The 24,878-nt window shown below is 46.9% G+C and overlaps 1 protein-coding gene across 1 annotated transcript in view; it reads left to right on the forward strand.

Annotated features, from left to right (window-relative positions):
* Adam19 (ADAM metallopeptidase domain 19) overlaps positions 1-24,878 on the forward strand; it is an 86,621-nt gene that overhangs the window by 21,830 nt on the left and 39,913 nt on the right. Inside the window, exons 4-5 of the mRNA XM_006997378.4 lie at positions 14,558-14,636; positions 20,648-20,724. Coding sequence (XP_006997440.1) covers positions 14,558-14,636; positions 20,648-20,724 — 156 coding nt within the window. The remainder of the gene's footprint in view (positions 1-14,557; positions 14,637-20,647; positions 20,725-24,878) is intronic.

Here is a 24,878-nt window from a genome sequence, read left to right on the forward strand (position 1 = left end):
CCTGCCCACAATGTTGGGTTTGTAGGCATGCATATCTCTGTCAGGCTTTTTACATGTGTGCTGGGGATTTGAACTCAGATCCTCATGCTTGCAGATAGCTAGTGCTGTAACCCACTAGCTATCTCCCCAGCCCTGTTTTATTCTTTTTAATGGAGACATAGGATTCCATAGTGGTTATGGTGGATCAAAACTTAATGGTTTTCTATTAAGGAAGAATGAAATTTCTGATTTCTTGTTACTACAAATAATGTCACAGTGGGTATGTGCAAGTCTTAAGTGCTTGGTAGATGTTTCTATAGGATTGATATCTGTCAACAGAATTATAACATCATGTGGTGGTTATGTTTAAAATTTCTTAGAATTTTGATAAATCATACTTTTCATTCCATAGGTGTCTGCCCAAAAAGTGTACCATTTCACTTGTGTATGGTTGAGTGTGAGAATATATTATGGATATGTTTTCATATGTACTTATGACCATTTAAAGTATCTTTATTGACTAAATATATCACAGTTATCTTGTCTTTTAAATTTTAATATTAGTTTTTGAGAGCTTACTTATTTATTTTTATTTTATGCATATGAGTGTTTACCTGAATTCATGTCTGTATACCATGTGTGTGCAGTGCCCCTAGAGGCCAGAAGAAGGTCATTAGGTTCCCTGGGACTGGAGTTATGAATGGTTGTAAGCTACAGTGTGGGTGCTGGGAATTGAATCTGGGACCTCTGGAAGAGCAAGCAGTCAGTACTATTAACCACTGAGCCCTCTCTCCAGCCCCTTACAATGAACTCTTAACAGTTCTTAAATGGAGAAATGATCAAGTTCACAAAAATAATTCAATAAATCCTCAAAGGCTTGCTGTTTTTAATTGTTTTTCTCACAGCTATGATGAACTACCTGGTAAGAAACAAGTTGTGGGAGAAAGGGTTTGTTTGGCTCTCAGTCTAAGGGGATACAGTTTACCATGGTAGGGCGCTGATGTCATAAGATGAGCATGAGGTGGTCACATTTGGGTCTGTAGTCAGGAAGCAGAGAGAAATGAATGCTGACTGATGCTCAGCTTTGTTTCTCTTCGTCCTGCTCCTGCTCCTGTTCCTCCTCCTTCTTCTCTTCTCCTCCTCCCTCTCCTTCTCTTTGTCCTCCTTCTCCTTCTCCTCCTCTTCTTTCCTTTTTATTCAGTTTAGGATCCTAGCCCATCTTCTTCCTATTTTTTTTCTTTTTTATTCAGCATGGGACCCAAGCCCATGGGTTGGTCTTCCTTCCTTCGTTAAACATTCCTGGAAACTTCTAGATATGCCCCGAGGGTTATCTCCTCAATGAGTCCAAGTCGTGTCAAGTTGACAATGAAGAATAATCACCATGATCCAGATTCTACAATACCCAAGATGCCTGGGTTAATTTCATCTCCTCTTATCAGTGGGCATTCAGGTTGCACCTGCCTTTTCTTTTTAAGGTTTTATTAGCAGTGCTGGGCTGGGTAGTGTACTTGTAGTCTTTGGAAGGTGCTTTCCTGACTGGTAAGAACCAAGTCAAGGGAATTTACAAATAACACATGTATATAAGAAGGCCTCTTTATACATTACATCCTTTTTTCATACATCCCCACCCATGGTTTTGAAACCTGGGCTCACCTACCTTTATTTTTCAAATAGCTTCACATAAAACCTACTGTATGCCCCCATTTAAAGCAACTAGTTTGCTGTTTTTCAGTTGGGCAGCTTCCACCATAATCTGACCTTGGAGACATTTCCGTCATCCCAGGAAGAACGTATTGGCAGTGTCACAGATTGAATTGAGTTGTTATCTGCCCACATCCTTACATTGGAGCCTGGGTTCCCAGTTACTCAGAATTATCTTATTTGGAAGTTGAGTCACAGATGTATTTTGTTAAGATGAATAAGGTGGACTCCTATTGCAGTGTGACCGGATTCCTTGTTGAAAGGGTAGTTAGAACACAGGCATGCCCATGGGAAAAAGTCATGCAAAAAATTGAGTTCCAGTGCCATAAGGCAAGAACCAGGCTGGGAATGCCCCTCCCATAATGCCTCCAGCCATCAGAGAGAACATGGGCCTTCTAGCACCAGATTATGGTAATAAACTTCTGGTTTTGGAGCCACTTCATTTTAATGCCTTGCTGAGGCTGTCCTTCCTCCTTTCTCTCCCTCGTCAGTCTATAAGTCATAGACCTCCAGCTGCTGTTTCTAGATTTGCCTAATCTGGGTGATTCCTGGGAGACTATGAGGCAGTCTGTCCTTCTCTTCCTCTCTCTTCCCCCTCTCCTCTTGTCTGCCCTCCCTCCTTCCTACACTTGATCTTAGCCAAAAGTCCGAGAAGCGATTCTCCCTCCTTCCTTTTGTCTTTTCCCCTTTCCTCCCTCCATCTATTCCCATCCACCTCTCTGACACAGTTTCTCACACAGTCCAGGCAGGACTCACTATGTACCCAAGGCTAGCCATGAGCTCTGGATCCTCCTTGCATCCCCCTCCTAAGGGCTAGGAACAACAAGGATGTACCATCCCATCTGGCCTCTGTGCTCTTTTCTAATTTTTCCTAATTCACTTAGGTTAATGTTTCTGAGGTTTATACTTGGTGCAGTATGTTTTAGTATTTTTTATTTATTTATTTATTTATTTTTTGTTTTTTTTTGAGACAGGGTTTCTCTGTGTAGCTCTGGCTGTCCTGAAACTCCCTTTGTAGACCAGGCTGGCCTTGAACTCACAGAGATCCTGCCTCCCAAGTGCTGGGATTAAAGGCGTGCACCACCACCACCTGGTTCATGTTTTAGTATTTTTTAAATTGCTATATACACAGTATTCCATCCTTCATATATAGCACCTTATAATGACCCATTCAGCTACCAGTTGAGATGTCCCCTTTGAGCCTCAGCTAACTTTCTGCTCTTTGATGACCTTGATTTTGGGGCTATTGATTGAGTACCTCTGTGTATAGTCCTGTGCTAGGTGCTGTTCTCAGGGGACAATAACAAAGTGGAGCTGAATAAAGTGCTGAAGAGGCAAAAGGAGAGAGAGCATCTCTGTCTGTGACGGGGTCCTAGGAACCTTCCCTGAGAGCGTCCTTAGAGCTCAGTCTTTGAGGATGAGGGACAGCTTTGGATGACATAGGGAGAAGGGATGAATGGGACAAGGAGAGAAGAATCCGGACTTAGAAGATACTATGTAAATATTTGGTCTCGATCAAGGAGAACTCAAATCCTAGTCATCTGTTTGGAATCTGGCATCCCTAAGTAGCTTCATTGTTGGAGATAGCTTACTAGTGATGTGTTAAGGTTGGGGAAGGGAAGGTTGGTTTCTCCTTCCATGTCTGGGCTTTCAGAAGATTCCAGTGAATCAATTTTAATTGTTTTTGAGACAGGGCATCTTTATTGTCCTGGATTTTCCCAGGTATCTGGCCAGTGAGCCCCAAGCATCTGCCAGTCTTTGCCTATGTGTAGCTTTGGAGCCTGTCCTGGAACTAACTCTGTAGCCCAGGCTGGCCTCAAACTCACAGAGATCCACCTGCCTCTGCTGGGATTAAAGGCGTGTGCCACCACTGCCCGGCCACACCCAGGTTTTTTTAAAAAAAACGTGTCTTCTGGGGATTGAACTCAGGTCTTTGTGCTTGCCTTGCAAGCGCTTCATCTACAGAGCCGTCTCCTCAGCCTTCATTAAGAATTCTGCATTTCATTTTTCTCTCCTTCTCTCCTGTTGTTCAACAGATACCATGAGTGCCAACTATGTGGCTGGGTGTTCTTGGGATAAGCAGTGGCAAGAACAGTAGTCCCTGCCATTGAGGGGCTTAGTGTCTTGTGGAGAACAAGCTGGGCTTCGAGCACGGAGAAAGCAGAAGGTGCTGTGAGGAGAACTGTCCTAGATCAAGGTCTTGGAGGCTTTTAGGAACAGTAAATAAAGGAGGATGGTGTGGTATAGTCTGCTCAATGATGGTTAAATGTGTACGGCTTGTCCTTGTAAGAGAAACAAGGGCCCAAAGACTAGGTGGGAGATGCAGAGATACTCTCTGTGGTTAGGACAGAGCAGGGGGAAGGAAATGAAGACAGACCCAGGGCTGGGGGTGGGGGAGACAGAGGGATGAGTCCCTGAAGGGCCTTGTGGGCTTTTATCTTGCGAGCAGTGGGAAGTGATAGAAGAGGCAGTTAGGATAACTCCAAGTAGTTTTAGGTCTGATATGAGGACAAGGTGGCCTATATGGAGAGAGGAGGATGGGTTGCTGAGAGATTTGTAAGATGGAGTCATAGAGATTGTGAGATAGGGCAAATATGGCCTGAAAGAGAGGGTGGATGGATGCAGGGACCATCTCATGATTTTCAGCTTGAGTAATGAGCAGGACAATAGTGTCACGTCCCTGCATTTGAACTTAGCTTGTGGTGGGACCCTGAATAGGCCATGTCCTTATTCAGATCTTGGTTTTCTCATTAGATGAAGATAATGATCGCTAGTCATCACCACGTGTCCCAGCACATGTAGAGGCCAGAGATAGATAAGAGTTCTTCTTCTCTATTGCTCATTGCTACCTTGCTTCTAAAGATAGGTCTCAGCAAGTTGGGAGCTCACCAGTGGTCTAGACTGTCCGGCCAGCAAGCCCCCAGGCATCCTCCTGTGTCCCTGTCTCCTAGCAGTGAATGCTGGGGATCTGAACTCAGGCTCTCGTGCTTGCACAGTGAGCCCACTGGCTACCGTGCCATCTGCTCAACCCTTCCTCTTCTAAAATTCTAAGTACTTCATTTCTCAGGAGCAGGGGAGTCTCTGCCTCTACCTATCCAGCAGTAGAGATTTCACTTGGGGGCCTCTCTGGGGGTCTCAGATTGGCTTTAGTTGCAAACAATTATACCATTGAGTGGGTGGAGCTTGGATAGGCACTCAGCTTCTTGACCAAGCTGGGTCTTTTCAGGTCTTTATGACTCAAGGGCATAAGGAAGGCTCTTTTCCAGTCTCTTCCATGGCTTCCATGTGCCCCCACGATCCCCTCCCCTCCCCCCAGGGGACGTGTTTGTGGAAAACTGGCAGGGGCCTCATATTCTCTTGCATCAGCCTCCTTGAGAGAGGTCCAGATGGGCCAAGTGGCTATAATGGCTGCATTATATCAAGCGTGGTTTCTTTTTTTTTCAAAACCTTCTTTCAGGAGAAGGGAATTCTGGGAAAAAGGATTCCTTTGGAGGGATGAAGGAAAGGGTGATCTAAGCTCGGGAGGACTAACAGGGGCCCTGTTTCTGAAGCTCTTTATTCCTTGACTTAACCAAATCCTAGATTGTAGGGCTTACACATGAATGCAAAGGTCAGACTAGATCCTTAGGTATGTGGTATAGAAATGTGACTGGGAAGAGTGGAGCGAGGGACACGCTCTCGGTATCTAGGCCAGCCTCACCCTCAGCACCCACACGATCGCACTCGCATACACTCCCACATGATTGCACTCGCATACACTCCCACACGATCGCACACACATACACTCCCACACGATCACACACTCATACACTCCCACACGATCACACACGCATACACTCCCATACAGGACTACATGTGCACATATTTGGTAAACAACCGATTAGAGGAAACTGGAAATTGGTTATCTTACCAGTTCTAAGAAGGAAGGAAGGAAGGAGGTGGCTTGTGAAATGGAGACTGACTTGAGGACTTGCTGGTAAGACCTACCTTCACGTGGCCCAGCAGCTCTTCATGAGTTGCTAAGGGTCCTAACTCGACTGTTTTCTGGTACTTTCATGACTCACCTCCTCTGATCTCCATCCCGGGAGAGGCGGGTCTCCACAGGGTAGGAAATGCTACCTACCTTCGAGGGCTGATTCTCAATCCCCTAGCCCAGTGCCTGGCACATGACTGGCCTTGGTCAATATTTGTGGGGTGAGTGCGGTTGCGGTTATAGGATCCGGGACTCGGAAGAGGTCCTGGAGTACAGCCAAGCACTTAAAAGTGTGTGATGAAATCAGGGCATGAGGAACGCAGGTTTTCTACACCCGCTTAAGCTGCCTCCGATACACAGTAGGAATGAGGCTGAGCCAACATCCTTCTGCCCAACGCCTGACTTAGCCACCCCTAGTATTTTACATACCCTTGGGTATCGAGACTGCTGGGTTTGGAAACAAAATAGAACCGCCATGTTGATATGTTGCTTTTACTCTTTTCAGATCCTTTATCTGTAAATGAGGAAGACTTGAACAGAGAGGGTAGGGTGTGAAGATTGTTTTGTTGTGGTAGATTCCTTGGCTTGCATGCTAATTCTGTCCCATGAAAAAGTTTGTGGAAGGGAGATGGGTGGCACACACTTGGTTGGGGCAGGATCAGGGATGATAGACCCTTTGAGAACATCTGCTGGGTGAGGCCTCTGGTATGGATGGATGCAGGGGTCATTTTCCAGGACATTTAGATGCCAGTCCTGACTTGTGACTCAATTATTTGGCTGAGTAAGAGCAAGCGCCTTGACTGATTCCCAGGAACCCAGTCAGTAGTGTAGTGAGAGAGGAGCATTTCGCTAAAGCAAGTCAGGCCACTCCCATCCCTAGAACTTGGCCCAGATGCGAGGCAGGTTGGGACAATGATCTCCTGTGGTCCAGGAGGGCCCTTCAAGTTTTGATGCTATTCACTCGTGTTCCGAGATGCTAAGAATCATGGGCAGGTTTAGAATTGTTCCTGCGTATTTAACCACAAGCACCCACCTTTGAGGCAGGTAAGTTTGTGGTCTTCAGGTACCCACTTTGTTTTTTTTTTTTTTTCAGGGTCAGATACACCTGGTCCCCTCTTCCACAGGTCTTCAAAGGTCTGGTGATCTAGTGGAGACTGCTTTCCTCCATTTCCCTGGGGCTCATTCTTAAAGCCTGTCTTCATAGTATGGCCATCTACTTCCCCCTCCCCCATCTGCAAACACCCTCCCCCTTCCACCTCCCCCACACCCTGGTACTCCCCTCCAGGCCTCTGTGGTTTCAGCTAAACTGATGAACAACTACTGTGATTATTTACCAAATACGGGTTACCATACAGGTTGCTATCAGGGAATAGTTCTCGCTCTTAAAAAATTTTGTATTTCTGAGGAAATTTAATTTCTCTGAACCGTTCTTAACCAACCATTTCCAATAACCGTCCAGGATGGGCTATGTAGGGTGTCTTATCAGTGAGCCATTTCCTGGGCCCCTCAGGTCTCCTGTCAGCTAAGCTTGCCTGATCCTGAGATAGCAGCAGCCCTGTTTGCACAATGGATAGTCATCCTCCTAGCCACACAGCCAAGAGAGAGAGACACTGGAGAGGATTAAAAAAACGATCCTGCTGGCTGAAGGATAAATAGTGCTTATCCAGTTGAGCATGACATAAAAAACAACACACAGGACCAGGAGCTATTGGGGTGGTGCTGGTGGGGTGGGTGGTGGGTGGGGGGATGAGGTCTTCAGCAACCAGAAGATACAATGGGAAGCTGCTGGTGAAGGGGAGAGTTGCCCTAGTGCCTTGTTTAGAGATGTCCTTAATAGGAAGCTAAAGACGTCATGCCCACAACTTGGGGCTTTTGAGAGCTGGGCTGGTGAGTGGCACCATCTTGCTTCTAGGGTTGCTTTGGAAGCTGGTGCCCTAGCCAAGAGGGATGCTCGCTCAAAAGAGTCCTTGGGCGGGAGGAGGGCTCAGCTCTTCACTGTGGGAGCAGCCTTCCAGGGCCCTTCTGCTCCCTCACAAAGGAATGCCTGTGCTTGGGAGCCCCTGGACTTATCAGTGCCTTATTTGGCAGTGGGGCTGAGCCCTTTACAAATCTGTTTCCATTCCTGAAGAGTCAGAGGAAGACCAAGCCGAGTGCTGGTTTGGAAAACTTACTTCTGAAAGCGCTCTGGCTGTCTTTTCCTCCTTAGTTTTACCCTTCTGGAGAACCAAAATAAAACAAACAACAACAACAACAAAAAACATAACACATTTTTTATTTTGTCCGTCCAAAATGTGAACTAGCAGAGGCCACTTCATTAGAACGGCACTTCCTGCTTTTCAGGAATACTTCCAGTGCCAGGGAGTCCTGGGTATCACCATTTCCATTTGATGGGAATCCGGGAAGCCGTGGCTATAGCTTGATGGTAGAGTGCTTGCCCAACATCTGTGAAGCCCGGCTTCCACCCGGCTTTGTAATCAATAGACCTGCTCCCTGGAACACTTTGGTCCCAAACTGTGTGGATTAGAGACAATGTGCAGCGCAAAAGGATTGCTGAGTTGCAGTTGTTAAATTAGACACAAAACTGGTTAACCCTAGGGGCCACGAAACAATAGCCTTTAGGGTTATCTTTTCTAGTGAGTGGAAATATTTGCAATTCTCTAGTCCCTTACTAAGCCTTTACATGTGGACATCTAAGTCCACAGGGTTGTATGAGAGCTACATAATTCACTGTGAGTAGTGTCCTGAAGCTAAGGCCTTTGATGGAGTCTAGAGAAACTTAGCTGGGCCTCCTAGAGTCTGAGTCTTGACAGCTTGTGCCCTCCCCCAGAGTCCTTGTGTGAGGTTAAAAGGAGCCAGAATCATCCTTGCCTTGTTTCATGTCTTGGAAAGACAGTCCAATGCAGTTGGCACTCAAGCCAAAGCATTCCGGGTGTGGCCGAGGTGGGTGCCATCAGCAGCCTTCAGGCCACACAGCTAGGAATACAACTGGACACATTTGTAGACAATGTCCTACTGTAGTGCCCAAAGCAGGGACACCCCTGGTTCCCTCTCTGGTGGGTTGGGATCATTGTTAGATTTTTTTTTTTTAAACCCACACATAAAACAGTACCTATTTCTAGGTCATTTTTTAGGGTTTCTCTGTGTAGCCCTGGCAGTCCTGGAACTCTCTCTGTAGACCAGGCTGGCCTCGAACTCAAAGATTCACCTGCTTCTGCCTCCGGAGTGCTGGGATTAAAGGTGTGTACCACCACTGCCAGCTTGTTTTTAGATTTTGTGGGGAGGTGAATAGAAGACTAGGAAGGGAACATAAAAAAGTTAAAACGAACCTAACAGCACAAGATAGTTCCCAGAGCATAAAACTCCATCACCTGGAAAAACCATTAAAGACGCAGATTTCTTACTAGTTCCTTAGAGAATAGAATTCTCAATGGAGCCGGATGGGTTCTGGGGCTTTGTATTTTCTTTTTCACAGCCTTTCCTGGTGTTGTAGAATGATTGGACCAGAGTCTGTGACCTTAATAGTGTGAGGGGAAAAACCCAAAAGGCAGCCACGTGACTAACTTGGACTGGGTGAGGACCACCCCCTACCCCAGGTCACGTAATAGGAGGAAATGAATCTGCGACTCCGTGTGTCCAGACACTTGGATCCTCTCGGAAGGACCAGATAGACCAAGGGGAAGGGGAGCAGTAAAAATAGCCTGGGAAGGAGCAGAGACGCATTTGTTCATGCCGAGCACATGGGAGGAGGTTGTTTTTCAAGGTGGCTCGGAAATCGTTATCACTTTGTACCAGTTCGCTTATCAGATGCTGGAGGAGGGTGGGCTGGGCACCAGGAAGAGGCTGCGTAGATTCATCTCAGCCTGTGTGCTCTTTGCTCCTGAGAGGGGGTTTTAGCTAGGAGGACCACCTGAAACTTCTGTTGGTAAATAGTTCTGCAAGAGTGCTGGTAGGCCTTTGAAGGCTACGGGCCTTAGGAATGTTCATCAGAGCTGTTTACATGCTGCATGCATTGGGACTTGGCTGCTCTAGCGGTTTCAGGTTGCCATGGTAGATTCTGTTCTTCTCAGGAGAGTGCCTGGGAGTGGTGAGGAGGGTGCAGCTCAATTTCTTAGGTTGGCTTAAGGAGATTCAGGGTGTTTTTAACGTTTTTATGGATTTTCTGTGGACCTCACATTTTTTAAAAAAGATTTATTTATTTTTCTTTATGTGACTGAGTATTAGCCTGCATGTATTATATGTTCACAATCGGCATGTCTGGTACCTGCAGAGGCCAGAACAGGGTGTCTGATCTCCTGGAACTGGAGTAATGGTTGTGAGCCACCATGTGGGTGCTAGGAGCCTAACCTGGGTCTTCTGAAGAGCAGCAAGTGATTTGAAGCACGGAGCCATCTCTCCATCCCCAAGATGGAGGTTTTGTGTGGGGACTTTGGGGCTGAGTGACTAGGGTTTGGTCTTTATTTAGGGCTGCAGTGTCGTCTGCTGTCACCACCATGATGACCGGGACACGGCAGAGACCCTTCTGCTACTCTCTGCTGGCCGGTGGGCTCCTTAGTGCCGAATGGACCGGACTAGGAGGCAAGAGAGGACGGCAGGAATGGTTTTTCTCTCAAAGCCAGTGGCGGAGGGTGGAGGGTGGGAAACGTGGACAGGCTCCCCCCATCCTGGATCTCCATAACCCACAAGTCGTTTCCTGAAAATCCTACTGCATGCCGGCGGTTAAGAGACAGTTTCCTGCCACCATGCTGAGCCAGCCCCCTTTCAGAGAGATGAGAGAAAGACGTAGTTAGAGAAGGGACAGCTGGCCACTCAGCATCCATGTATGTGGTCTCCTCTCTGGGAAGACGACAGCACCCTTTGTCCTGAGCACAGTGCCAGGGTCCCCCTGCCTGGGCACCTGGGCATATTCAGCCTTTGCTTGGGGCCGGTAGAGAGTCTTTGAAAGCAAAGCTTTGCTCCCATTGGTAAAATCGTACAGCTGATGATGAGACATGACCCCTTTGCTTCTAGAAGGAGGGACCTTTCTGGCCTGCATCCGTAGCCCATGGGGCATTTGGATAGAACTAGCTCAGACGTTCTTGCTCATCTACCATCTTGCTCCTGCTCTGTGCTTAACTTACTCCATGGCTCTTCTCTGCAGACACTCGTATCCAAGTGGGCACAGTTGCCTTGATCGTGACACGCTATATTATCAACCTCAGGGCTGCCACCACCACTATCATCATCACTTTTGGTATACAAGTTCTAGGCAATTGGTTTGATTTTATGTTTTCATCTCAGAGACTCAAAGCAACAAACCGCTTAAAGAGTCTGCCTCTCAGATGTGGGGTTGAAATCTAGCTCCAACCACGTGGTGGTCCCTTACAGTTTCCTGGCCCCATATCTCCACAGTGGGAATGGTAGGATTTCCTACCTCTCAGGTGTGCTATGAAGGTGCAGAAACAGCGTCGTAACTTAGCAGTTAACTGGAGAGGGGTAGTAAACTCGTGGGTTTGCATCGACCCAGGATGTGGTGGAGGCAGGAAAGAGTGGAGACTCAGACAGGCAGACATGTATACACATTTCTGAAGTTTGCTCAGAAACTTGTGGTTTAGAGTGTTGGTTCTAGGCTTGTTCTTGTATCAGGATTACCTGGAGGGAGGGGTTGCTGAGACAGAAGGCTGGACTCAGCCTCAGTTTCTTTTTGATTCAGTAGGTCTGGGGTGTGGCCCCATACTTTGCATTTTGCATGTGGTGTGTGCTTGTGTACCTGTTCATGTGGTGGCTAGAAGTCAGGGGTTTTTCCTCTATTGCTTTCTGCCTTATATTTTGAGAGAAGACCTCTCACTGAACCTGTCTCTCAGTGATTTCTGTTAGATTGGCTGGGCTGCAAGTTCCAGGAATCCTCCTGTCTCTGCCTTCTCAGCACTGGGGTTAATGGACACGTGCTACTATGCTGGGCTGTTTTTCCTTCATTGATGGGAATCAGGTCCTCGCCCTTACGCAGGGAGCCTGTTACCTCCTGAGCCCTCTCCCCAGGTCCTAACTTGTATTTTTAAGTAGACCTTGTTTAGAAATGGTGGTTAGGTAGCAAAGGGAGCAGGCTGTATCCTACAGATCTGGATTCTGTGGACAGGATGAAGCCAGTGGGTGCTGGATACAGAGAAGTGATTTTAAATTCAGGGTGAGAATCCTATGGGATGACATGAGGTCAGGACTGGATTGGGTAGTTGCAGGAACTCCCAATCTCTGGAAGCTTCTTTTGTTGAATGGCTGTCTGGTAGGTTCTTATACTAAGTAGGAGGGTTATTCATTAATTCACTCATCCACTTATCCAGGATAAATGTGTATTGCCTGCTTTTGGAGATAGTCAGAGCTTTTAAAGATAACATTGGTCCCTGCTTTCAAGGGAGTATGTAGTCCAGTGAGAAATCTATTTTTTTTTTCCAAGACAGGGTTTCTCTGTGTAACAGCTCTGTCTGTCCTGAAACTCAATTTGTAGACCAGGCTGACCTGGAACTCATAGAGATCCACCTGCCTCTGCCTCCCAAGTGCTGAGATTAAAGGTGTGTGCCACCACCACCTGGCCTATTTGATTTTCTAACCAACGTTAAATGCTGAGGATCCAAGAGTCCCATGCTGATGAAGACAAACCCCCAGTGAGCTGCAGAAAAGCCATCTCCTGAGCGAGTGTGCCTGCGAGCCTGTGAGCAAGGATACCACAAAGGCTCACTTTGGATCACTCTCTTTAGCCCATCCCTCACCCTCACCCCTTTTGGCTCATTTTAATGTCGCCAGATAAGTGATTGCCCCCCCCCCCCCCCGTTAAGACATGGAATAAGCTTAGAGCATATTTACCTTAAGTGCATTTCCTGTGGGAAAATTTACATCTCTTCCCTGGCACCCAGGATGCGCCATTAAACTCTGAACTCCTGACCAGCCGTCCATTATGCAGTCTGTGAAAACAACCCAGGAAATGGAGTTTAGGAATGAGCTAATTGCTTTTCATCTTCTCTCTTCAGTGATGTACGGAGTGGATTAATAGCTGAGGAGAGAGACCCAGGAAAATCCATTCATTTTTTCTGGGTTCTTCCACGATAACCATTGTTAAAAGCAATAGTGAGGGACTAGGGAATGTGACTCAATGGCTGAGAATACTTGCCTGGCATTCATGAAGCCCTGGGCTCAATCCTTAGCACCTATAAAACAGGGCATATTGTCACTCATTTGTACCTGTAATCCCAGCATTTGGGAGGTAGTGACAGGAGGAGGATCATGAGTTCAGGGCTCATTTTAGGCTACATAATGACTTCATGGCCAGCTTGGGCCACATGAGACTCTGTTTCCAAAAGTTAGAATAAAATAAATGTAATGATGGTAATCATTCATTTCTACCCAGTTCCACTCTACTGTGCTTGGCGTTCAGCTTGCTGTCTGCATCATCCTGTGGTTTGATATGGTGGGTAAATTGCCCTCGTTCATGGGAAGAGGAAACCGAAGAGAGGAACGGTGACCAGCGAGTGGCTGTAGAGACAGCCATGGCCAGAGCTGGAATCAAGGCGTGTCTTTCAGATCCCAGGCCATGCCCCAAGCCCCTGGTTTGCTGAACTACCCGGTAACTTAGACCAGTTAGCTGTGTCTTCCGTGTAGTTAACTTGCCAGTGCCGGAAGACGCAAGCAGGCTTAAGTGTGGGGCCTCTGTCCTCGTGAGACTTACTGTTGAATTCCTTGTGACCCATGAATGACTCCTCTCTGACTGTCTGGATGCTACACAGAACATGGGCTTGAGATTCCTCGGGGCCAGCTGGAGTCTGTGTTTTTCTGGTTTTACACATCTCTCTTGGGTTCCTCTGCTTCTCCTCAAGACTGAATGCTAATTCTTGAGTCATCTGCCTTCTGACTGCATCCTGGGGTGGGAAGAGCCCAGCCTCGACTTTGGAGCCATATCCCTTCCTCTGGGGAGTGTCACCTCGTCCAAAACCTAGTGTCCCTTCGGAGTCCATTGGCTGTTCTTTCTGGCCTCAGCCTGTGTTTTCTTCTGAAAGGACTTTTGAATTAGGTTTTCTGTTTTCAAAATATTTGATAAGTATTTTTTTTTAAATTGCAGCCATATGTAACTTGCCTTGTGAACATCTGCTCTCCCCCGAGATAATCACCATTGACAAAGGACTCTGGGCCCTGCCAGTTGTTTTCAGTACATGCATTTGGGGTACATTTAGTTTTTTACTCAAATGGACTTGAGGATACACATGTTTCTGAAATGCCCCGTGACTTTTTAGATTTTCCATGTTTTATATAAATATGCACTTCTTTCTGCCACACTTGAATTTCTGATATCTTGTCCCATTAGAAATCAGAAATCACTGTATTCCCTGACCTTGAATTTCTGGGTATTAGTTCTGTTGTTAGTTGAAACATCTGTTTGGTTCTTTTATTTTTCATATAACTTTGAGAGAAATTTTAGGAACCCTGCTCTGTATCTCCTCTGGTGAGAGGTCCTTAACTTCAGCTTCAAAGGGTCTGTGGCAAGAGAGAAAACAGTATCTCCTAAAGAAAAAGTGAGGCACCCATGTTAAAAGTTAGCGTATACAATATTGGAAAGATCAGTTGACTTTCACAATAGGGTCCCCTGACCCTGCGATATTGTGGATGTGTTTGTATGTACATCTTCTCAGGACCCAGAAAAACAAATCAAGAAAGTACAGGCTTAGTACTGTCTACTCCATCTGGCTGGAGTGATGATCTCTGAATATAAAGTTAATGACAAATTTCCTCCTGGTTTTCTTTTTGTTCCTTGGTTCCTTAGCAGCCACCCAAGTTTCTTCTAGCCGGGGCAGCCTTTCCTGGTTCAGTTAAAGTCACTGGCACCATCCCCAGGAAGATGGAATCTTCAATAAAGATGCAAATGTCTACTCTTATTTCTTCCAGGCACCTTTTTGCTCCAGCCTACACAGAAACCTGCTACACGGCAAGTGGCAACCCTCATACCACCCCGCTGAAGTCTGAGGTGAGCCAGCAGACACATGTCCCCATCAGCTCTTGACTGGGTGCTGCTCTTCAGGGTGGGGGACATAAGTGATCGAGGTGACCTATTTTCTGAAGGGCTTGTTTCTTCTGACTGAAGACCTAGGGCACAAACAGAAGCTAAGTCTATTGTCTCCTAGCTGTTCCCTGTGTTGTTGGCAAATAATAATAATAATAATAATAATAATAATAATAATAATAATAATGATGCAAACAGATGGCATGTTTGAGGGTAATTGCCTTGATTAAAATCCATGTAAATCATTATGAAGTACACATATTATTGGGCCTATGTTAACTAGTCATATATTAAGGATCTTTAAAAGGGATAATTTACTCATTGTCCTGTCATCTCTCCCAATTAGATTCTGATTAATCTTTTAAAAAAATGTAAAGTCTATAGAGTTTTCATCACTGTGCATACAAATTTATATTATCATCATACCATTTTAACGCAATCGTAAACCATTATGGTTTTTTGAGATAGGGTCTATTTAGACCAGGCTGTCTTCAAACTCATAGATCTCTTCCCATCTCTGCCTCCTTAGTGCTAGGATTAAAGGCATGTCCCACCATACCCTGCTCTATTGAGCCTTTTAAAATTTTGCTGTTGTCTTAATACTGGACATTTCCCCTTCAGAGTTGTTTTTAGTAGGAAAGTTTTAGACATCATCAAAGAGTCATCATTTTGAAAATGGTTTACATCTTAATTTATTTCACCATACCCTACTGGTAGATATTTAAGACAGTAAATTCTACCTGCCGTATGATTTGTTGGCTTTCCATGGTGATTTCTGTTAGAATTCATAGGCCCGGAGCAGTGGATCTCAAGGAGGAGTGATTTTTTTCCCCCTGGCATTGTATACTTACAAATGCTTGCTGATTGCTGGATGTTGTTAGCATCTCATGGACAGAGGACCGAGAAGCTGGAAGCACCCCATTGGACACAGAGCAGAGCCTCATAATAGATTTATCCAGCCATAGTCCAACCAGTAGTGTCTCAGTGGGGAAGCCCTGGACCAGACGAGGCTTCTGAACCTGGGCTCATGAGATGTGATGGTAAGGGGAAGAGCATGAACTACATGGATCTTTTGTGTTTGAGGCTTCTGAGATAAGAGATCTGATGTCTGACATGGAGGAGAACAGGAGAGGTTCCTCTGCTCAGGATTCCTCTAACAGTATCTGTGGAAATAGATACCCATGTAGCTTGTTCCTCAAATATCTCTGCCGCTGTGCAGATGTCTGACAAGATAACTACTATCAGTTACTAGCAGGTTAGCTTAGTTTATCAGACTCCCTGGAATGGAGAAAGGATGGGTCCCTTGAGTTTGGACTCATCTAAGAGGCCTACAGTAGAGTAGCTGGATAGCTGGAGGGGATGCTCTGTTGGGCTGGATGTGAAGGTCAGTGGGACTTCTTCCCAAGGGTTTCCCAGGTAGGAAAGAAGTTGGAAGTGTAGCCAATGATAGCAGCCGGCAGACTGGACTGTATCAGGGAAACTGTCCCGTTGTGACCCACAGCTCCTCAAAGCCCCTTGGTCCAAACGTTTCCCTTCTTCAGACTTCTGTTCTCTGCTTCCAGGAATAGGGACAGGCAAAGGGTTGGGTAAGTGCCATGTGGAGAAAGCCCGTAGCCATGACCATTTCACAAAAACACCCTCGTCTGACTGAGTTCAGCCCCTCCCACTTCCATACCCACAACTCAAGAATGGGTCTCAGTGCAGTTTACTATGAGCTCATGCTTCCTGCTGTGAAAGCCCCCTGGGGTGGCCCCTCAGCCCCAGATGCTGCGGAATGCAATGACTTCATGGCTGATTTGACTTGCTCTTTGTGCTCTCTAGGCTGAGCACCAAGCAGAGATGTGTTAAGGGTCTTTCAGAGAAGAGCAGTGGGAGAGGATGTCCCCTGGTCTCCTGAATCCCCCTCCTTCCCGAAGGCCTTGCTGGCTAAAGCACATCCTTGCGGAACCATGGGCCAAGATCATTGTTTTCTTCCATCCACTACTCTTGGATTCTTGCAAAGTCCCCACCCAGGCCCAGGGGGCTCCCAGTCAGCCTTCTCTTTCGGAAACTAAGAAAGCAAGGAGAAACCGGAGTGCAATTAACCATAGCTGCTCTTGGCCTAAATGCTGAGAACTGTACTCTGCCTTCAAACTTATCAGGCATTCTGGGAATCTTATCAAGATTCATTAGCTAGCTCTGTAGGTTATAGCCCTAATCTAGGTCAAGTTACTGGGGGAACAGGTCTGGGGATGTGTTCCAAGAGCAAGACTTACAGGGTTTGGGATCTGAAGCCAGGGCTGCGGTCTTGGCTTTCACTAGCTGTATGGCCTTAATCAACCCTTTGGACCATACTGAGTCCTTTGTTGTTTTGTTTTTTTTTTTTCAATCTCAAAAATTGGTTGTGCTGGTAACTGACTCAGTGCTGTGGAAGGGTAAGACGAGTCACTGATTTTTATGGGACTTTATAAATATCATTTCTAACCTTGTATTTTACAGCTGAGGGGATTAAGAAGTGGAAATTAACTTGGCTATGATTAAAAGTGGCGAGACCCAGACGAGAGCTTGTCCACTTGGTTGCTAGAGGGTAGAAGATCTTTGGAAAGAGAACCCAGCCGGGGGCCGAGTCTGCCTTGGTTGGCAATGGTAGAGGACTTGGTGCAGGGCCAAGTTGCTGGGGCCCAGGGTTCCGCTTCACTGTGTCACTAAGTCACCAAAGCTCTTTACATCTATCTGATCTTAGCCTAAAAGCTGAGGTCCCTTAAACCGATCTTTAGTTTCCCCCTTTTAAACTCGTGGGAATAATATCTGCTTCATAAAGCCATGCTCAGAGTTAAAATACAAATTTAGCCAATGTTGTCAAGTGGTAGGAGCCTGTTGGCTGTTAGTAAGGACAGGTACCCTGGTCACGTGAGCTCATGCCCTCTGTAGATTATAGAGCCCGTGACAGTTGTAGAAGATGCCGTTGAAGAGCACACAGGGGATGTCCACACTGCAGCCGTCAGCCAGAGAGCCGAAGAGGTCTAATTCTTCATTAGCTACTTCTGGATCAAAGTGCATGACCCTTGTGAAGGAACCGGCATTTTGAAACAGGGTTCCACCTTCATTTCTGAATGCTTGACACTCACTCACTCCACTGTCCATGTGCCCTGCTTTCCTCCTGAAGGCCTGGCCCCCTCTCCCAGGGCGACCTGGCCATTTTTTTTTCTCATTGTCAGTGCGCTACACCTTGGGTTTGTGACCTCCCTATCTCCCTATTGAATTCCAAGGACCAGGTCCAGAACTTGATTGCTGACCATCTATCTGCCTCCAGTTCCCCTGGCCCAGGGACAGATACAACATGACAGGCCGGCCTTTGAAAGCGGTGGGACCCTTGGCTGGAAGTCCGACTGTGCATACAGCACCTGCCTTCCTAGGTGCTGGGGGATGACAAACGGAAACCTAGCACAGTGGTTCTCCTTTGTGCTCACAGAGAGGTCAGAATCTGACTTGGTTAAGGTTCAGCCCACTTGGATGCCAAGGGGAGGCTGCTGTGGCCCCTCCTCCTGGCTGTGTGTCAGTAGGAATGGGTAGATGACCGGTGCTGCTGGCCAATGGATGAAAGGGTACCTGTAATCCAGACAGGGAGCCCAAGATGAGTGTGGCTTGGCTTGTGCCTCCTGACACAGCTGTATGGCTCAGATGAACAGGATGTAGAATAGGAACAGTAAAGGTTGTGGGTTTGGGTCAGCCCTTTGCGTGGCCTTTTGAGTCCCCTGAGGCCATGTTTAATCTTTCGTGAAAGAATTGAATGAAAATATGTCTACTAATGTTTGCTGTCTACCTCTGGCTAGGGTGTAGCTCAGCTAGTTTGTTTGTATAGAGGACTCTCATGACCACGCTGAGGTCGGAGGCTAGCGGTGTGGAAGGCCAGAGAAGTCATTTATCCTGCTGGCACATGTGGGAATCTGGATTTAAGGCTGGTTTGGCTGGGCCAAAATGTTTCTGTTTAATTATGGGGCTCTATTCAGGACTGGAGGTGGGAGGAAAGTGAACCCAGACTCAGGGGTTTGCCTTCTGGATCCCCCTCCCAAGGAAACAGCTGCAAACAGTGTATTCTGAAGATGAGGTCCTTAGGTTGTCTGTCATGCAGAGACAGCCTGGGAATTTGTGATTGCTGCTTAGTGTTAGGGTGCTGGGGAAGCCCTTTTAAGAAGCTGACTGGGAGCTGGAGAGATAGCTCCTTGGATAAGAACATTGGCAGCCCTTCCAGAGGTCCTGAGTTCAATTCCCAGCAACCACATGGTGGCTCACAGCCATCTATAATGGGATCTGATGCCCTCTTCTGGCATGTAGGTTCTATATGTGGATATAGCACCATATATATAAAATAAATAAATCTTAAAAAAGAAAGAAAGAAACTGACTTTACCAGTTTTACCTCTTTCTGTTCTGGCCTCTTTGGGAAGAGTGTTTTTATCCCTGGTGTTTTTATACCATCTGTTTTGGGGAGCAGGACGGTTTGGCTAGCTCCTGGGCACATGGGCACTCTCAGAGGACTCTTTTCTGGTTGCTATGGTTAGCCTAGTGTAACACTCCTCTGGTACCACAAGCCCTTATGTGTAGCTGTGTGTCTTTGACCTCTGCATCAACTGCTTTTTGTCACTGGGATAAAACACCACGACTAGAAGCAACTTACAGAAGGAAGAGTTTATTTAGGTTTAAGGTCCCAGAGGGTTAGTCCCTAATGGGGGGAGGGGCATGGCAGCAGGCCGCCAGAGTGGGAGGCTGAGAGATCACCTTCTCAGCTGCAAACACAAAGCAGAGAGAGGTGGGTGGGGCTATGAAATCTCAAATCTTGTCCTCCATCAAGGCTGTACTACCTACCCAAGTAGCATTACCACGTGTTCAAATACTTGAGCTGGGGTGGGGGTGGGGGCTCACTTCTCATTCAAACCATCGAAGCTTCCTAATTATTAATGATTAGCTTTCACAAGACTATAAACCCCAGGGACTGGAACTGTGTGCCCATTTTCTTCCTGCATCACTGAAGCCTTGCCCAAGGCCTGCATATGGTAGTTCTTGGTGTTTATAAAGGTGGAGAGCTCTAGCTGGGTTTGGGGACCCAATGTCCGGGAGGCATCATGACCAGAGAACAGCATCAGGCTTCATGGAGCTAGGTACCGAGGAAGCAGGGTCCAGGTGTGGAGGGGTTCAGGGAAACATCTTGAGCTGTGTTCGTATCTTGACGCTGCCCTAACAAAGTACTGTGAACCTGGAGGTTAAAATAAGAGAAATGGATTCTCTCTCCCTTTTGGAGGCTAATGGTCCAAAACCAAGTTGTTGGAAGGGCTGTGCTCTCTGTCAGGCCTCCAGGGAAGAGTCCTCCCTTCGTTCTTCTGATTCCTTAGTGCTCCTTGGCCTCTGTTCCATCACTCAGTCCCTGCCTCTGTCTTTAGGTGGCTTCTCCCCTTCTATCTCTTATCTCCTTTTATCCAGGAAGTAGATGAGGCATTAGGTTTATGACCTACTCCAATCCATTGTGGCCGTATCTTAATTTAATGACATGATCCAAACCCTATTTACAAATGAAGTCATATTCCGAGCTTCTGGGTGGGTATAAGCATCTTAGGAGGACACTATTCAACCCATGAAAGCGAGTGACCGAGGCAACATCAACAAGAAACTGGCTCTTCCGGAAGACTCTTTCCTGAGGCTGACATGTCCGATCTGACACTGGGCTCTCCAACCTGGCAGGAGTATCTTCGGCAAATCTTTTCTGCTCCTGTGATCCCTGACGTCTTTGTCTCTTCAGTAGGACTGGTGACATCTGCCTGCCCTATCTCTTGCGTTACTGTAAGAACCAAGCAGAGAGGTAGCTTGGAAGCTTTTTTGCAGGTTATGAGATGCTGCAAGGTCGGGCTTGGTAAGGCACTAACCCATCACCTGTCACTCATGAGACATTAACATGGTCATGTTTCTCGGTGCCATTTGACACGAGCGCTTTCTGTTTGCCAGGATCATTGCTTTTACCATGGGACTGTGAGGGGAGCCGAAGAGTCCAGCGTCACGCTCAGCACCTGCCGGGGAATTAGGTAAGAGACCTGAAGCTGCTGGGGATGACTGGTCCGATCCTCAGGAAGATATGCAGGGTCAACCCAAAGCAAGGGCTTTGGACAGGAGGCCACTGGGCATGTGTCTATACTCTGACAGGGGCCAAGCTTGTGAGATGCCAGGGAAGTCCCAGATAATCCACACAGACACTGATTTTGGGTTTATCTTTCATGATTAATTTGATATGCTAAGATCTGAGTTCTATTGTTTAGGAATGGTAAGGCTAACAAATCCAGAGATAACCATGACTGGAAGCTTAGCATCAATGGAGAGCTGTCTGCCAGGTGTGAGTGGCAGGCAGTAAGTCACAGTAAAAAGAGGGTGCTGATCTATGAGGGGCAGTGTGGGAAAGCACAGGGAGGTGAAGAGACAGGAAGCTGTGGCATGTGGATTAGTTCAGGGAAGGAGTGGATGAGCTTGATGAATGTTGTACCCATTTCTTGAGACCCCCAGAGACCACCAAGGAGCCAGTTTCCAATGCAAGCACATAAGGGTCCTTTTATTGTCAGGTTCGAACCTGGGCTACCACATGGCAGATGGAGGGAAATGCGGCAGTGGTGGAGGTCTCAGGGGCAGAGAGTTTTTATAGGGAAAAACCGCAAGCTGGGAATTACATGCTTTGGCAACTTGGGATTGGGTAGAAGGGATATGGGGCAAGGTGATTTTTTGAAACTATTGGTCCAGACTTTTGGCACGAAACCACATTTGAAACCATTGGGTTGGACTTCTTGGCAGTGGACCACAACTTGCTGAACAGGATCATCTGGGCTGCTCAGCAGGATTATCTAGATATCTTCAAGGGCCATAAACCACAGACAGGATGTCTGCAGGAGCATACTGCCCTGTATCTGTTCTAGTTGTCATGGCACATTCCTAAGGTCCTTCCTGGAACTGAGTACAGCAGGTGGTCTAAGATGGTGGCCCTTCCCTAAGATGGAGCCTGTATTGCCTTCACATGAGGAGTGGCAAGTACGAATAAGTTCAGTAAACTCTGAGACATGGAGTCCATGAAGTTGTATGGTACCCATCCCCATGGGTAGGTGAGTAGTGTTCCAGAGGGTGAGAAACCAAGACAGTTGGTAGCTGGACCCTGGGCTATTAGTTGGCTTGTACTGAAAGGCATTGTAGCCAGCAAAATGTCTGTCTAGGAGTTGGGTAACAATGAGGGGTGGGTCCCTTCAGGGTCAGTGAGATCCCAGAAATGAAAGCACAGAGAGTTTGAAAACAAGTGACACGTCAGTAGACTCCAAACTGGGTTTCTGTGTTCCTCCCACATCTTCACTCTGTGATAGAAGGACTTTCAGGTTGTGTAGCAGGAAGTGGGAAGTTAGGGAAGAGGGATGTAGCGAGAAAGGAGAGGATAACTTCTGAGACAGAAAACCGACTGGAGAGTTCCAACTAGATGATGCTTGGAAAAAGGGTGGGTGGCCCTTCTGTCCCTAAACCAAACTATCCGGGTTCGAGCTAGGAGCAGCACAAGTCTGGTGGGAGGCTGGAGAAGGCATCAGATCCCATAGAAGCAGAGTTACAGATGGTTGTGAGCCACCATGCGGATGCTGGGAACCAAACCTGGGTCTTCGGCCAGTGCAACAAGCGCACCTAACTGCCGAGCCATCCCTATAGCCCCCTGCCGTACCTTTATTTACGTATTTGAAAACCCTGGGCTCTTATCTCCACAAACTGTGCATGGTGCCTGAACTCAGGGTGCTGACTGACTGATTCCAGGAATAACGGCAAAAGTCTTGGTTGGCGGTCGCCAACTGTATGCTAGGGACAAGACTGCTAATGTTAAGGTACCCACTCACTGTTATCAAAGGCAGAATACAGCTCCACTATTAGCTCTGATGAGCTTTGTAGGAGGTGGCTTCTTTCCCTTTTCTGATTCAGTGTCTGCTTCTGTCATTTACTAATGTATGCCCATGTCCCACACTGGTGGATAGCAAGCTTTCTCATTTCTGTATCCTCATCTTAACTGAGGCACTGATGATAGGTAGGGTAGAGGCTGTTTCCTTAGTTCTGCAGCACTTCACCAGCATATAAGATTTGCTCCAGGACTTAGCTAGCTTATCCCCGCCCCCCAAATATAACCAAGGCCCCTTCTGACTGCAGGTCTCATGTCTGTTTATGAGTTGGTTCACATCCCTGAAAGGTTTGTGTGGCGGGTTGCCTGAGGGAATCAGGCAGGAAATCGGTTTTGGCTGGAAGGTAATTAACAGTGGTCTCATATCCTCCACTCAAGTGGCCTCCTCCAGCCCAGCCAACTGGCTGGTGTTTACAGGTTCAGCCACCACCACCTGCAGGCAGCAGCAAGTAAACAACGGCTGTCCCATCCCAGGACGGAGGAAAGGAAAAAGCAGGTGTGACCTGCTTTTCTCTGCTTCTTTGTGTGTGTGTGTGTGTGTGTGTGTGTGTGTGTGTGTGTGTGTGTGTGTGTGTGTGTGTGTGTGTGTGTCTGTGTCCCTTCTGGGTCTGGAGCAGTGGGAACACTCTTGGCTTGGCCTCTTGTGAATCATTCCTGTAGCCAGGCTGATGGGGACGCTCACCAAGCTGCCCATGTGTTTCTGTTTTGCATGCTTCCATCTGGTGGGGTCCCACATGCCTTTCTTTCCCAGCCCTCTCCTCCCGCCACATGCTAAGAAAAACGAGGTCATGGCCAGGCTGAATTAAGAGCTGGAGACTTGCAAGCCGGCCACACTGGGTCCCCGGAGCAGAGACTGGATTGGCAGCAGTGTTCAAACCCAAATAGCTTCCCAGGGCCCCAGAAGCCTGATATTTCCATAGAAAGTCTCCATAGCAACCATTCATCTCTCCCGGTCATGTACTCCTGTGCTTGGAGAAAATGGATAGGATATATGCAAGGCAGGCTCTTCAGGCTGAAAATGAAAGGAGTCAGTAGACCCTCTAGAGCAGCGGTTCTCAACCTTCCTCATGCTGCGACCCTTTAATGCAGTTCCTCCTGTTGTGATGACCCCCAACCACAAAGTTATTTTCATTGCTACTACCGCATAACTGTAATTTTCTTACTGTTATGAATCATATTGTAAATATCTGATGCGCAGGATATCGATATGGGACTCCTGTGGAAGGGTCACTCGACACCTCCAAAGGGTTTGCCACCCACAGGTTGAGAACCACTGCTCTAGATGGTTACTAGGGCCTTGTCTCTCCAGAGTACTCTGTAGGTCAGTTTATCATCAAAGAAACAATACCCGATCACAGTGAAATAATCCAAATGTTAAAAAACATGTAAGGGTACAAGGAGACACAGTGCTCTTTCTCACCCCATTTCCCCAGATCTTACCTCATTCCCAGAGGCAGCCATAATTTACCAGTTTCTTATGAACTCTTGGAAATACTCCTGGCAAAAGGAACCCTGCTATATAATATGATGTTTTATAACTTGCTTGGGGCCCAACCCCTTGGGAATTGGGGTCATTGGTGGCTGTGGATCTCATCAAAGACACAGCAAGCCATTTGTGTTAGTCAGTCAGCTCATGGCTAAATGCTTCAAGTAAACAACTCACACAGGGGAGATTTACTTGGAAGATTTGCTTTGGCTCAAGGTTGCAGAGGGCTCAGACCTTCCCTGCTGCCTCTGTCGATCTGGAGTCCACAGTAAGACAGAACATTCTTAGTCAGGGAGACGGTAGTCCAAAGAACTTGTTCCCAGGGATCTTCTTCCTCCAGCCAGGCCTCCTCCAAATAGCATCCCCAACTGGGATCACTATTTCAATGAGGATGTCAGGTGTCCATACACGCTAGCCTGCCTTACACTAAGAACCTGTCTTGTAAATATTACCACGATGTCCTGTATGCGTAGATACGTCTTCACTTCTAACCAACAGACTAAACGTAAGGTCTGATGATCATTTATGGAACATTTTAGCCAGTACTGGGCTGTGATGTCCTTGACTAAACCTGTATGTGTGTCCCATCCATTGCTGGTGAGGTGTTTTTGTTTGGTTGTTTTTAATTTTTAAGACAATACTTATTGAAAACTGTCATTATGCAGTCAATACAGTTTTAGAGTTAAACATCCAAACCATATTAGGAGTGAAAGCTAAAAACTACTGAAACTTCTGTCCTTCTCTATCCTCCCACCCAAATCCATTGCTCATTTGAGTCACTGTTGGGG

The sequence above is a fragment of the Peromyscus maniculatus genome, chromosome 8 (assembly GCF_049852395.1).
Source record: "Peromyscus maniculatus bairdii isolate BWxNUB_F1_BW_parent chromosome 8, HU_Pman_BW_mat_3.1, whole genome shotgun sequence".
In the NCBI taxonomy this organism is placed as follows: Eukaryota; Metazoa; Chordata; class Mammalia; order Rodentia; family Cricetidae; genus Peromyscus; species Peromyscus maniculatus.